The sequence below is a fragment of the Denticeps clupeoides genome, chromosome 10, assembly GCF_900700375.1.
Source record: "Denticeps clupeoides chromosome 10, fDenClu1.1, whole genome shotgun sequence".
Classification (NCBI taxonomy): Eukaryota; Metazoa; Chordata; class Actinopteri; order Clupeiformes; family Denticipitidae; genus Denticeps; species Denticeps clupeoides.
In genome coordinates, this window is record NC_041716.1 from 10,107,994 (window position 1) to 10,123,317 (window position 15,324).

General features: G+C 42.3%; 1 protein-coding gene across 1 annotated transcript; it reads right to left on the reverse strand.

Annotated features, from left to right (window-relative positions):
* Window positions 1–2,202: 2,202 nt before the first annotated feature.
* Window positions 2,203–8,293, reverse strand: gata5 (GATA binding protein 5). The gene is made up of 7 exons (XM_028994484.1): window positions 8,208–8,293; window positions 6,988–7,552; window positions 5,491–5,660; window positions 4,027–4,155; window positions 3,487–3,571; window positions 2,872–2,999; window positions 2,203–2,397 (listed from the first exon to the last, which is right to left on the reverse strand). The coding sequence occupies exons 2-7, from the start codon at window positions 7,505–7,507 to the stop codon at window positions 2,281–2,283; spliced, it is 1,149 nt and encodes a 382-aa protein (XP_028850317.1). The 5' UTR covers window positions 7,508–7,552; window positions 8,208–8,293; the 3' UTR covers window positions 2,203–2,280.
* Between the last annotated feature and the right edge of the window lie 7,031 nt (window positions 8,294–15,324).

Genomic DNA, 15,324 nt, shown 5'->3' on the forward strand with positions numbered 1-15,324 from the left:
GCAAATAAAATAATGACCACCATGACCCCTATATGAGCTGCCTTTTTTACCTGAGGTCAAAAGAATATTGGCAGCCGTTTCCTCCTTACATCAAAGCAGACCTCTGGAAGACCCATCAGACGAAATTGAAAATGAAAGAAACTTTTTGAAATGTATCGTAGAAATAAAGCTGGTGGTGAAGAGCAGGACTTTCAGAACACACACAACACCTCCCACCATGCACCACCTGCCTTCCCGGATTGCCGACCTTCCTTGCCATCGACCCGCTCCGAGTTGAAAGTTTCCTAACGACGTGTCTTATTGAATGCAAATGCAGAGGTGAGGGTCATTCCCTAAAGCACTTTGCTGTGCTGGTCAATCTGGCGAGGGTGCTTTGATGGCGTGCTTACACAGGGACAATGGCTCCGATGTTTGTTCTTCTCTGGAGAGGAGGGGCGGGCAAAGGTGATGCAGGAGGTGTGGGGTGAGGTCGGGGTTGTTTCTGAGGAGGTGAAGGGAGGTTGAAGTCTCTCATTACCTTCTACAAACACACAAATTCAGACAAACAGGATTTCCCTACAAACTCCAATATGGCCCGGAAATATAAAACCTTCCAAATATTATCATCATTATCATCATTACTTTTGTTGTAGTGCAGTGCTGTGGTGTGTCACACGTGACAATTAATCACTTTCACTTCACTTCAAAGTTACTGGATGAGTTCCAACCTGGTATCAGTCCATGTGACATCTTATAGATATACAGTATGTCACTGGCATTACCTATACATCAATACAGCCTGTCGTCAGAGCAACAACAACCCCGGCAACAGATAACATAAACTAATTTGGTCCACGGCAATAAAGCAGGGTGGCGGTGACTCTGCGTCGCCACAGGGGCTGTAAAGCAAAGCGTTGGCTGCTGTCGTGCTGGGACTCATCTGGACTCGGAGCACAAGTGTACCAGGCGGACCCAGGTCCTGAGGACCATAAAGCCAAGCTGGAATGCAACCTTTGGTCAAAAACACTGGCCACACGCACACACGCACACAGACACTCACACACACACACACACACACACACATGCAAATATGCATGCATACGTAACTCCCCATGAAATATGCACAGTTCCACTTGGTTCACCATCAATCAGTTATATGAGACAATATAGTGAGCAGAAAATAAAAATATATATTTTTTTCCTGTAGAAAAATTATAAAAAAAAAAAAAAGATCTTTAGCAAAAAAAAAATAATTTCTAGTTTTTGTTTTGGATGAAAACTTTTGCGTTCCAAGTTTAGGTTAAGTTTAGTTTTAATCCTATGTAACATAATAAGAAAAACATGAATGGTCATTTTGAATATTTTATTTTGAGATTACATGATGTTTCAGCCCGGGCTGAATTTTAAAGGTACAATAGGCAATTAATAAATTATTGTAAGATTGTTTCATAAAAGTAACAAAACATTTTTTTCTTCAGCATATTTTGATGTTTTATGCACATATAGATCATCATGTTTTCACTCTCTCACAAACCCAATTTAAAGAACAAGGTTGTGTTTTTACAAAAATGCCATGATTCATTATTTTATTAATCTAAGAATTTCTTTTTGAAAGAGCATCACATGACAGGTCACATATGCCCAGCGTCTACATTTTAATCTTTCGAAGCAATAAAATAACATTCATTCCATTGCTCATCAACACAGTACAGCAAAATACATTTAGGTTAGTAGAATTCTGGCAATTTTTGAACACAATTTAAAATAAAAAGTGAGGATCATTGCACTTAAGATCAAACAGGTATGCTATTAAGAGTACAAGAAATCAGTAGACAGTAAACGTCCATGGTCTCTGTCCTTACAGACGGAGAATTACGTAGTCGGACGTTGTTGAGGTCACCACAAAATGCGTCTTTCCAAAGGGCATTATGGGATAGTCTTGTTTCTTGGCTGTCCTTATCTCAACATAAATAAGAGTTAATCATTTACGCGCAAGTCGTGAAGCCGGCTCTTCCCTTTCTCGAGGTCTCCCGCTTGCGAGTGCTGGCGCTCGGCGACAGGCCGCCGCGTCGCTTGCTGCTCGTTTTTAAAAATCGGAGTGGACTTGACTTCAGAACAGCAGTTGGCAGAGTGAACGTGCTCCCCGCCGACAGGCGTGGCCGTCTCCTTCCGTGGCCACCACTCTCGGGGACAGGCCTCTGGCAGTCTTAGGTAGTTCTCGTCGTAATGTCTCTGAGTCCAGGGAGGACCGGAACCCTGTGGGTCACCGGGCCACACTGTGGCTGGTTCCAAAGGGCCAGATTATGCTTGCGACAAGGCGCACCATGAGTTTTGTGGGGCAATGGAGGTGGGTGTGAACGTAAAGTCCTCATATTTGATGTCCACATGCCCTGAGGTTGTGCGGTCCATCTGGGAGGTCTATAAATAAAAAAGCAAACAAATAAACATAAATAAAGAATTATGTCTAATATATTGACAAAAATATGAATAAAAAAAAATATGAATTTTTATAAAATTACTGTCATTTATGTATTTCTCATTTTTATGTAGTGATTTAAGATGCGTCCAAAATAATTCTCTTTAAAATATATATATATATATATATTTTTTTTTACAACTAAATACTGTGTTTTTATATTGAGTATTCTGAATGTACTCTGTCAAACCAAAACCCTTTTTATAGAATGTTGATAATAATCCTAATCCAGGCACAACTAATCCTTTTCTAGACTTCAGGAGTCTCAGGTGTATTTATTCGTCTTCATTTCATACTTAATTCATCTTATTCTGGGAAACTTCACTGCAAATCCCAGTGGGTAAACATGCTGAATCCCGTGCCATGTCTGCGTGATGTGGGGAGAGCTTTGGGTGTGTGTGTGTGTTCCTGGTTACCTGGGTGACTGGGACCACAGTCTGTCCAGCGTATGGGGAGGGAGTCATGCTGGGTTCGCTCTTTACTGTTGAGGCGTTCTCTGATGAGGAGAGTGCTGAGGGGGAACTCGTACCAGAGGCACAGGAACCTATAGAGGATGCAGAAGACATTGTAAATGTTTGTTGATACTGTTAAAAAATTATATATGTGTGTGTTTGTGTGTGTGTGTATAATTATTATGTATATGTTATGTATATATCACTGTAAATGTGTATTAATTTGTGTGTGTGTATACACACACACACATACACATATACATTTACTGTTTTTTATATATATATATATATATATATATATATACACACACACACACACACACACACACACACAGTGAGGTTACATATAAAATGGAACCCTCTGGATTGAAAATATATATAATTAATTGAAATGTTAATTTGGTGAAGATCATGTTCTGAACAGTTGGTAAATTTTCTGTTATTTGCTATCAATGATGCTACATAAAGTAAATAAAATTAAATATATCATTGCTATAAACTTTTAACTCCATAATCAGCTTTCATTTAATATATTCAGGTTCCATTTATCACTGTCCTGTTTTTTTTTTTTTTTTTTACCTGAGGAGGTCTTTGTCTTGGGCACTTTGGGCTTTCTTTTTCTTGTCTGAATGCTCTCCTTCTTCATGGCTAGTGGTCTTGGCACCTTTGTGAATATAAAATAAATATTGATTAGTCATTGGAAAATTCACACTACTGTCAAGATACCTGACTTGCATTTTCTGACGAATGCTAACGTATATACAATGTTGTAATATAGTTTTTTTTTTTAAGGTGAGAACATATTTCTGGTCTACAGTGTTAATTAAAAAAAATTCATTTGAAAAGTTTTGGCATCATATTATGTTTTTTATGCATATGTTTATTGCCATTGTTCCGCACAAATGTTGTTCCATTGCAGAATGGAAACACTTCTACTGAGAACCAGGCGCTGATTCAGAATGTTTACTCTGGTGACTAAGGTAGATTCCAGCCCTGGCTTTTTGGTCCCACTGTGCTGGGAGCTGATAAGGTTCCCATTCTCAGTCGGTCCCAGGAACAAAAAAGAAGTGTTGGCTGGGGACTAATTCAGCATGAAAAGTGCCACCGTCCCCTGCTCACCCCATGAAGCTTCATGTAGAGGCCGCAGGCATTGCAGACGGGTTCTCCCTCTGCGTTCCTGCGCCACAGCGTTGTGGTGCTGGTGTGGCAGTTGGTGCAGCACAGGCCGGCACGACGAGAGGTGGTCTGCTGCGGAGACAGAAAAAAAAGGGAAAACTCAGAGCCCTGTAGTGATCAAATCTCATTTTCTCAAATCTTCAATTTCTGCTTATGGCAACATAAAATTATTTAAATTCCATAGTTTATGCAGCTCAGCCACTGAACGAGGATAAAAACTTAACACATTTTGACACATTGAAAAACAATTCTATATTTTTATGTGGAACATCAATATTTCTAAATCAAGTATTTTCAATCAATCAAAAGATTATAGACAAGTAAATCATTGAACGCTGTAGCAGGAAACAAATACAATTATTTTTTTTAAAGGCTGAGTGTAATGACACCATCAAGTAAAAGCGAGAAGATCCCAGACCAGCTCTCACACTCCAATGGGACGTTAATAATCGCAAAGGAGAAAATAGAGAGATGACAGATGAACAGGAATGACTGTGGCAGGGCCTGCATTGCCTCGCTATCAGCTTGTTAGGGCAGACCAGCAGGATTTCTCCAAAAAAAAAAAGAAAAAAAAAGAACATACAGTAGTCAAGTTGTCACGGTGCTTTTTTTCTCTCGCCGTAACGCAGCACCAGCTAAAAACAGACAAATCCAAGGACAAGGTCACTGAGGGACAAATAAAAACAAGAGAAAAGTGCAAGCTAGGCGTCGGCCCCGCCGGCTCTCGGCAGCTGCTGTGGAGGGCCGGGCCCTGGGAAGAAAAACAGCGGTGAAGGCCTCGCTCGCGTTCACAGATGACCTTCCAGCCAGAACCGACTGACCCTGAGGCTCCTCTGCCGCTTTCACCCTCTCACTACCTCCTCTATTGTTCACTTCCTGCTGCAGGCCACAAACATTCCATATAACTTTTCATAACGGCTGCAATAAACTTAAAAATTAATACATTACATAAAAAAAAACGACTGTGACGAAAAATCCCTTTTAACTGGCCATTTTTCATTTTTTTTGGTGTATCTTAATGTACTTTTACTACTACTACTACTACTAATAATAATAATAATAATAATAATAATAAAATACCAGTACATTGGTTTAACTTGATATAAGCAGGTGTAGTCCCATCATTATTTTGAAGCTAGTCAAGTCAAGTCCACATTATTTCTAGAGCATTTGAACTTTTTTTAAGTTCCACTGCACCAAAGTGCTGTACAGGCTTAAAGCGAATCTAGGCCATTTCGAGCAACTTTGGGGACTTTAGGTAAAAGGGGTCAACAGGGTTCTACATGTCAATCGAGCCCAGATGACTTCGAGGGGAACAAGCCTTGCTGTGCGTCGCCTCTCGTTTTGCGCGGCCCTGCGTCATTTTTACACGGTCCCTTGCGAGCCCAGCCGGTCCCGCACACTCACCAGGCGCTTCTGCGGCTTGATGAGGGGTCGGTTGATGCCGTTCATCTTGTGGTACAGGCCGCAGGCGTTGCACAGGTAGTGTCCGGTCCCGTCTCTCCTCCACAGCGGGGTGCTGATGGAGCCGCAGTTCACGCACTCGCGTCCCTCGCCCGGCACTTCCTCCAGCATGTCTGCAAAGCGCCAACGCGGGACATTTTAAATAACTTAAATACAAATATAAGCGAATAAGGCAATATAATGGAAATAATATAATCTTAATAAATATATACATGCGATATATATTTTATAATAGATGGTTTAGTGTTAAGTTGAAAGAGTTGGCGACAAAGCTACATGCACCTGGGGACATTTTAAATAATTATCAGTAGAATTATAAGTGAATAAGGCAATATTATGGAAATAATGTAATGCTCTATATATATATATATATATTTTTTTTTTAAGAGTGTTTAGTGTCCAGTTGAATGACTGGGCGACAAATCAACGTCCAACTGGTGACTTTATAAATAATTATCAATAAAAATACAAGTGAATAAGGCAATTATATGGAAATAACATAATGTTAATAAATATTTATATGCGATATATTTTTTAAAAGAGGGTTTAGTGTCCAGTTGAATGACTGGGCGAAAATAATTATCAAATAAACGGGGTCGCACGATAAAGCCATCGTTGTGATTGGCTATGAATAATTAAAGGAAATATACAATAAATATATATTTTAAAAAAGAGGGTTTAAAGTCCAGTTGAAAGAGTGGACGGGGGAGGGGGGTCTGAACCGGGTCATCGATCCACGCACTGATGAAGTGAAGGGTCCCACTCGGGTGGAATGTCAAACGGGGGACTTATCAGCGCTAAAGGTCCAGGGGTCTCCTATTAATCAGACCACTGACACGCGACCGCTTTCTAGTCATTCATTGTTCGGAATTCCGAGGCCAAGGAGACGAAGAAATGCGCTTTATTCCAAATGTTGAGCTGCAATAATGCTGGTTTATTACGCAATTGCTATTATTTTACTTACATCAAAACCATTTGAAACAAAATAATATAATTTTTTTAAGCAGGGCTTTTTTTGGTTTGTTTGAAATTAAAATCCCATAATTAATAGGAGAATATTACCTATCGTTCTGGCCGTTAATCACGATCCTAATTGATGAAGGTGTCTGATGAAGGTGACGACTGTTGTGACAGTGAATCGTTTTCACAACTGCAGTGTGTGTGTATTGTGTGTGTGTGTGTGTGTGTGTATTGCGCATTTTTCATCAACAGATGAATGAAAGCGGGACCCCGGCGCATTTGCACTTAAATGAAAGATTTAAACGAATCAAACCCTGGTCACGTGGACAGGATGTGTATTTGCTTTGAGCGGGACGAACCGAATACGGATAGGTAATAATAATAATAATAATTTAGATATATTTGAATAAGAGAAAATGGATTCATGGATTATCTGCATGCATTTGAAATGTTGATTGAAAAGAAATGATCGGTTCATACCGAAGCTGGATCTCCGGCCGGACAGACCCCCCTGTCGCCCCTGCAGGCTGATCATCCCGCCGTCGAAGTGGCCGGGCGACCACGACGTCGCCATGTCCGGGCTCATGTAGGCCGCGTAAGGGTTCGAGTAAGACCCCCCCACCGACCGGACCAAAGCCCCCCCGTACTGGTCCGCGCGCGCGCCGTTCCCCAGCATCAGCGGGCTCTGGTAGGCCCCGTCCCGGCCGGTGCTGCTGCTCACCGGCGGGCTGTGCGAGTAGGAGAAGCCCGGGGCCGGGTGGGGGCTGGCCGGGTTGAAGGCGGCGCCGTCCGCGCCGCTCTGCGGCCAGCCGTGGTGCCCGCCGAGCCCGTGGGTCTGGTGGGCGGAGTCGCACGTCTGGAGGTAGGGCAGGGTCTGCAGCATGGCCGGGACGCGGGTGGTGGGCACGTAGACGGGCGAGCTGGCCGGTGGGTGGATGTAGTTCCCGGTGTCGTGGGCGTAGGGGGACGGGCTGGAGGACAAGGCCAGGCTCTGGTACATTCTGGGACCAGGGTCACGGCGACGTCCCAAAGTCCGGGGCTCCTCCTGAGACCAAGGGAATCTGATCGGTGACCACAGTCCAGAAATCCGTCATTTACGTCCAAATTAAACGTCCCCTCCCTTTCCGTGGATACTTTACACGAAGCACTGAATCTACACTGATGCCCCACGACGGATGAAAGCAACATTTAATTATTTCGTTAGACGGCTGGAACTTCTTTTTTTTTTTTCAATTTACAAAGTGTGACTGTTATATATGGAGTTGTATAGCATGATTAAAAAAAATCATTTTAAGGTGGATCCTTCACGCCTAAGAAGCGGTCACTAATTTCCCATCTCAGAAAAATAATTCAAACAACCAACGGTTGATATAAACCAATGTACAAGAAATACATTTTATAATCAGGCCTACATGTAAAATACGCGTGTGTGTATTTATTAAAAATAAATAAACAAACAAATAAATACACAATAAACCTACAACTTCAAAAAATTATGTCCGTATGTTTCTTGATTTTGTCCATAAATTTGTTCCAAAATCTTTCACTCCGACAGACGTGTAACGGGTGGGAAATAAATCACGAATCACGTTATCGGAACCACTTCCACCTTCTCGTTAAATCGTAGCCGTCGCAGATAAATCTGTATAATATATCAAATACACCGTCGTTAATGCGGGTCTCGGCCGGAATTATCTCACCAGATAAGGTTCGGCGGGCGGCGGGTGATAAAGTCGGGGTCCGGCGGGCTGAAATCCGGGCGGCTGCAGGGCTCCGCGCTCCACGGTAATCTCGCTCGCTTCTCCACCGAGGAACTTTACTGCCGCTTATTTGTACGACGGGACCACGTGACGCGGCCCGAGGTAGGAAGAGGAGGAGGAGGAGGAGGAGGAGGAGAGAAGAGAAGGGAGAAGGGGGTCTTTACCTGAACGGGACCCACCTTTACGCTGAGGAGCTCCTACAATAAACGTGAATGGGAATAACTATGCATTACTAAAAGTGTAATAAGCGCGATATGTACTCATTTATGTATTATTCTTGTTATTGCTTTTAGTATCAGTTAAAATATGCATTCAATATATTACATATTATAGATTACTTATTACATTTTGTTTTAAATTGGCTCCTGCACCTCTCCCTCCGTTTTTGGGGTACTCGTGTGACCATCCTACATATTTCCATGTAAATGTACATTTTTTATTGTGCGCCCTGTCGGCTACTGTGTTTTTTTTTTTTTTTTTTTTAAGTAAAAAGCATTTCTCCGTCGCTGGAGGAATGCTGCGCGCTTTTATGGGTTCCCTATAAAAGCCCCACTAAGATAAGAGATACGAGCGACAAGTCACCGTCGTGATACACCGATAATCACGCTCATTACACTCGCCTGGGAATACTGTTATCTTAGCGGTGCTGTTTGACTCCCAGCGGCCCGAATAAAACGTGTGGACGATTATTAAAAAACAAACAAGTCATCAGGTAATCACATTAGCACAAACAGTTTTTTTTTGTTTAAAAATACGCTTCTTATAATTAAAAATAATATATTAATAACACTAAAAAATATTATTATTATTGTCGTTCAGTTACAAGTACAACTCAATTTATTTGTCAGTTTTGTCTTTATTATTATCTAATCTAGCGTCTGTCTAAGAATTTATATTTTACATAATTTATATAAATATATAGAAACATCTGTGGACAGATGGGAGGGGGGTTAAATAAGTGTGTTCCTGACCTGTGAACTCGGTCATTTTCTGCACGCGCCCCTTTCTTTTTATTTGATCATTAGGGGGGTCTAAACACATACACACACACACACACAGACACACACACACACACTTCCACCCTCCTGTTAATTTTCTGCGACTGCCTTTTAATCACGAGCGGCCTTTGCGCGTCTCAGCGTCTCTCATGTCTCCTCTTTTCAGTCTGAACGGGAAATTACACCCAATTTCCACGAGTAAGGGGGGTCCCGAATCAACGAATTTAATTCCCAGAGAAGTGTTCATACAGTTTTATATATATAAATATGACTCTGGGGAAGAACCATGGTTGACTGATAATTCATTATTTTATCTGCTTGTGTTCGTGTGCTTTCATAACCTCAATACATAAATATGTTTGTTATATGTAAACAATCAAATAAAGTACTTTTATTATAATAAATTGATATTGATTGTAATATAAATTATGTTTATTATACTTATTGTAATATATATATATATATAAATTTGTATGTGTATTTGACTGAAGTGTGTGTGTGTGTGTATGTATATATATGTTAATGGTGGCCAGATTTCTCAGTTTAAAATTCTAGATCGGGGGCCACATTAAACTATAACTCAAAAGACTGAGCTCAAGAAATAATGTTTATGTTTTTCACACGCCATTATACAGTATAAGCAGCAGGGGCATTATTAATCTGTTTTTGAGCTCCTCCTGATTGCTGGACGGGTCATTTGCAGTGCTTGGCGGTGCAGCCATACAGAGGATAACCCAGCAAGGCCGCCACGCTGTCCTCAGGGCCTTATGAATGAGGTGCGTTGTGAGGCCCGCTGCTCGCCGGGCTCATTACGCAGTCCATCACACGTGCCACGGCGCTGAGCACTGGGGGCCGAGGGTTTTGCGGTGCAGCCTGTATCCCGGTCCTAACACTTTAAACCATTTAATCAGAGGCCTGAGGTGCTGGGAGGTGGGATACAGTATGACACGGGCTGTCTGGGGACCATGAGAACTGCTCTGGGAAGAACAGCCCTATACAGGCTAGTGTTTGATGATATAAACAAATCACATTGTATTATGCATTTACATTAATTCACACTACCATTCATAAATGTCCCTGTCTTAGTTGGGAAACAGTTGTGCATTCACTGTGCATCAAATGGATAAAAACTCCAGTCTAGTCGTTGTTCATGTTGTAAATGACTCTGGCTGTTAGTGGTTAAATATCTGCATACATGTAGAGAGGAACTTTATCAGCAATAATTAGTCTTGGGTTTCAGTGGAATGCTGTGTTTGTTAACCCACGTCTCTTCATTTTTTTGCTTATTTCAGTAACAACAGTTGCTCTGATTGTACCAACATAACTGGTCAAATTCACACTAAACCGATATCTAGTACACCAGCAGATGTGGTTCAAACTTTGTCCATAATTTTCTATTATATATTTTATAATAGACATTATAATGACATTTCTAAATGACGGTACTTTATTTAAAAAAAAAAAAAAGTACAGTGTTATGCAAGCACAGTGTTATGCAGTACAGAAATGCTCATCAGAAAAACAAACTAAATGTAAAAAAAGAAAAGAAAGAATAGAACAACTATCAACACCTAGACAGATAATAGCAGATTTATGTCATAGTGTAAGTGATGCGCATGGAAAACAATTTTGAATGGGAGCTCGGACGACATCTTCACGATAACAGGGCCGTGTGGAGACGTCTTGTCCTTTTCTTTTTACATAATTAGGAAACAAACAAACCAAAAAAAATTCTGGAGGTCAATGAAGGTTTGAGTTGGAAGTTTTCATTTACTTCTCAGATAAAAACACTTCACTGTATTGGTCGCTTATACCTTCTATTTTATCTTCCATATTTTTAACATTAATAACATTTATTTAAAAATATCATTTAAGTGCTATAAGTATCTTGTACATATTTCCGAAAGTTACAAAATGGTATTTCAATAGGCAATGGAAAGTCAGATTATTAGTTCGATTATAGATTATTGTTAGGTGGTAAATTTCGGCCCAGCGGTACAGATAAGCGCGGAATGCGGTGATGGAATAGTCTAGATGGTGAACTGTACCGGTATTGGACGTGCCTGAGACATGTGGCTCGTTAGCTGACTACACCGCGATGTGGTACAATTGTGATGTAGTCTGTAGAATTTTGGTAAAAACGCACGAGGCCGCATGTGTGAGAGTGGCCATGCCCGGGCTCCTGCAGCCACGCGGGGACCCGTGGAGCCAGGCTGGGCCACAGCCGGAGCTGGGGAATGTGGAGCTGGAGTCAGGCTAATCTCTGGCGAGCTGAGGGACTGGCTCCTGTCTGCCTGTCTGCCACTTCCCTATCTGTGTGCTTCGTTTCACACTGTCACTCCCCTATCTGCGCTGAAGCACCAGGAGTAAGCGGGGCTCCCTGGCCAAAGCACTACCAACATACCACACACACAAAAACATGCACAGGCAATCTGCGTATGTCCATACCACACAAAAACACACACAACACACCAAATATGGTCCAAAAACATTCATTTACATGCATTACAAAAAAAAAAAAAATTCTGCCGTGAGATTCAGCCCCACTGGTCCTTGGGAAGCCCGGTGGTGAGGAGGGTGTGTCCTATTAAGTGCTGTAAGTGTAGATGTTGGGAAATCCCTCAGATAGGACATGGGTGTATGGCCGCGTCAGCTTGTTCAGGCAACGTGTGCCAGAAAGGCCATTTTACCTGCGCAGCCTCTATTCCAGCATTGGGGTCAAAGTTTGCACTCGTTTGCGCAAAAAATTGAAAGGGCTGCTGGGATGGGTGTGAATTCAGTCTGAAAAGACTGGCCCCTCCCAGCCTCCCGCATGAAAAATGTTTTATAATTTTTGCACTCTACATACAGTGCATGTACATAGAATAGTGCACATTTCTTCATTTACCAAATAACCATAATATATATTTTGCATATCATATCATATATCATATCTATCGATCTATCTATTGCATATGTTTGACAAATGTGACTTTTTTTTTTATATCTCTGAAAACGCAGCATCATCTTACATGTGTGGTCCAGACACAGTACTGGTAAGGCAACACTCACTATCCTTAATGGCCTTGCCCTGTTCCTAAGGGTCCATTGGCGGGAACACACCCAGGGTAGGGAGCTAGCCCACCACAGGGCATGCACATGCTGTACATGATGCTTTGTAGGAATCTAGAGTGACCAAATCCGAGCTTCTGAAAAAGAGGACACCTCAGTGCGAGTGAGGAGCTGGGGTGGGTCGTTAAGTGACCCCGCAATTTGCGCATATAAAAGGGGAGTGTCGGAGGGGAGTGTTCATGATACTTAGGCTAGCGCGAGAAGGAGGGGGGCCGATCCACTAGCACAACGGATGTTTAGGCAGCTCAACGGCCAGCCAGTTCTAAAAACCCGGTCAAACGCAATTTCCAAGTCTCAAAATGAGGACGTCCCCCTAAGCAGTGGGTCTCTTTACTTCACCCCGCAAAACTGTTTGATTGGTACGACACGCAATTCGGGTCTATTGTACCTACCCTTTTTGTTTTGTTGATTGGTAAATGTGTTTTTTTTTTTATGTACTGTTAAATGAAATTTTTATCGGCCACCATACATCTCAGCCGAGATTCAAACGCACAACCTTGGAGGTGTGAGGCCATGTTGCCAACTGCCGCTCTACCATGCAGCCACCATGACTTTTTATTTGTCTTAAAAATTGTGAAATGCACACATTATGAGGTACATACCTGCAGTCTGTGGGCGCATACGTGTGTGAAAGATCAGCCAGTCAGGTAATGAATGGGGCTGGACGACGGGGAGAGTTTCTTTATTACTGGGCCCTGCTGGTGACTCACGGTGAATACCTGTGCAGAAGGTGAGAGGTGCTGCAGCAGTCACTGTGTCAGAGGTCAGACGCGGCGACGCTGTGCACACAGCCGCCTGGCGTCTGCAGGTACACAGGGCCTGTCTGTCTCTCTGTCTGTCAGTCTCTCGGCCCATGCTCGTGGGTGTAAACTGCGTTAATTAAACTTCGATCCAACACTTTAGCCATTTACCCAAGGCTGCCTGTCTCGGCCAGATCAATGGGGACCTTTTCATTTCTCACCTGTGCATGCAGTGGGAAAAAGAAACACCTGGGTGAGATAAGACGGCCCGGGCCGGATATAAGAACCGGCGGTGTGACAAGAGCCTCAAATGGCCCCTCTAGACATATTGTGTTCTGCTGTTAATTATCAGAGGTGTTTAAGTTTGGGTTTAGAGAGGAGTGGTACGACTGGGGATTTTGTTGCACTTGTGAATTTGGTCACGTCTCAAGAATCCATTTTACTAATATGCTGGGTGGCTGCAGTAAAGTGTGTAACTCGAAATGACAGAAAATGAAATGTTCAGCAAACCTCTATCAGCCATAACAATATGGACTCCACTACAGCCCTGAGCATATCTTGTGGCACCAATCTGTCAGTAGCAGATCCTTGAAGCCCAGTGGTACCCCAGTGGGGTGGTAGTAGCCTACTGGGTAACACACTCACCTATGAACTATGGGCTCAAACCCCACTTACTACCATTGTGTCCCTGAGCAAGACACTTAACCCTAAGTTTCTCCAGGGGGGGACTGTCCCTGTAACTACTGATTGTAAGTTGCTCTGGATAAGGCCGTCTGATAAATGCTGTAAATGTAAATTGTGGAGTGGCAACTCCAAGGGCTCTTTTTTCCACCACATCCCACAATCCTGAAATGTTCTGTTGGAACAGCGATTTGAGCTGCAGTACCTCTTTTTTGTCTGACAACATGAACCGTGCTGTGATCCCCATATGCATCAATGAGACTTGGAATATCCCACAAGAGCTGCAGTTTTGGAGATGCCGTGACCCAGTCATCTGGCAGTACTGTCTCCAGCTTCGGCATCAAATGTCCCACCCAATGCCAGGTGCCATTATAATAATAGAATGATTCACTTCAACTGTCAGAGGTCATAATGTTCTAGCTGATCAGTACCAGGAGCATCTTGGGAAATGTACTCATCTACAGTGATGAGCGCAGACTTTGCTCCAGAAAGCCATCAGCGGTGACACCGAGCACCGCCTTGGCACCGCAGCAGTAAAATAAATGAGCAGCATTAAAAAAGCATAGGCTGTGAGAACCCCTCCACGCTTCCTTTCTCTGAGAGCGCGTATGGTTTGAAAAGGAACTGCAGTTATCTAGCTTTCCTGAAAGACATGTTGAAAAAAACCCTCCTCCTCCCTTGTAGTGGACGTCCTAGGAAAGTAGTTTTAGGGGTTTTTGTCTATTCAAATAGGCATTAGTACTGAGGACACAAGGATTAGCTTCTGAGCAAATAAAAGTGCAGGCTTTAAAAAAGCCAGTACTAAACCTAAAAGTTTTCCATATTATTCTGGAACTATTTTTATTTAAATGATGTACATGTCGTTTTGAATGACTGTGGTTTTATACATTATGTGGATCTTAGTTACTTTGCAGCTGGAATAGTCTTATTTTATAAAATATGCATGGATTCTTTTAATCAATTTAACTAGAATTAATTTTGTTTCTAAAAAGTTTTTTGTTTGACTTTTGTTTTCAAAAGTCAACGTGTTTCTGATTTCAGAAGATCTACCAATGAATCCCACTTTCTGTTCCTTATCGTTTGACTGCTTAATCTCCAAAAGAACGGCCATTTCTCCTCTCTCAGATCAACGGTAATGAACGGTTAAATAGAGTGTGAAACATCCCCACCGTGGCACCATAAAAAGCTCATTTGCACAGATCATTTACCACGCGACCACACAACACAGCCTTGCAACCAGCTGTCAAAAGGCCAGCAAATCACTGCAAACAAACTACTTAGCCAGGGAGCGAGAGAACAAGAGAGGAGTGGAAGACAGCGAGAAGGATAAAAAAGAGGATCGTGAGTGGGAGTCTGAGAATTGATCAGGGGAAGTGTCCTTTGCTCTCTTGCCGGTGGGCATGAGTGAGCGTCTATCTGGTTAATCAGAGAGGAGAGAGGGGGAAGCAACTGAGACATGACATACAAAGAAAGAGAGAGAGACTTAAATTATTATTATTTTTTGCTACAGGACAAGCTGGTATATAG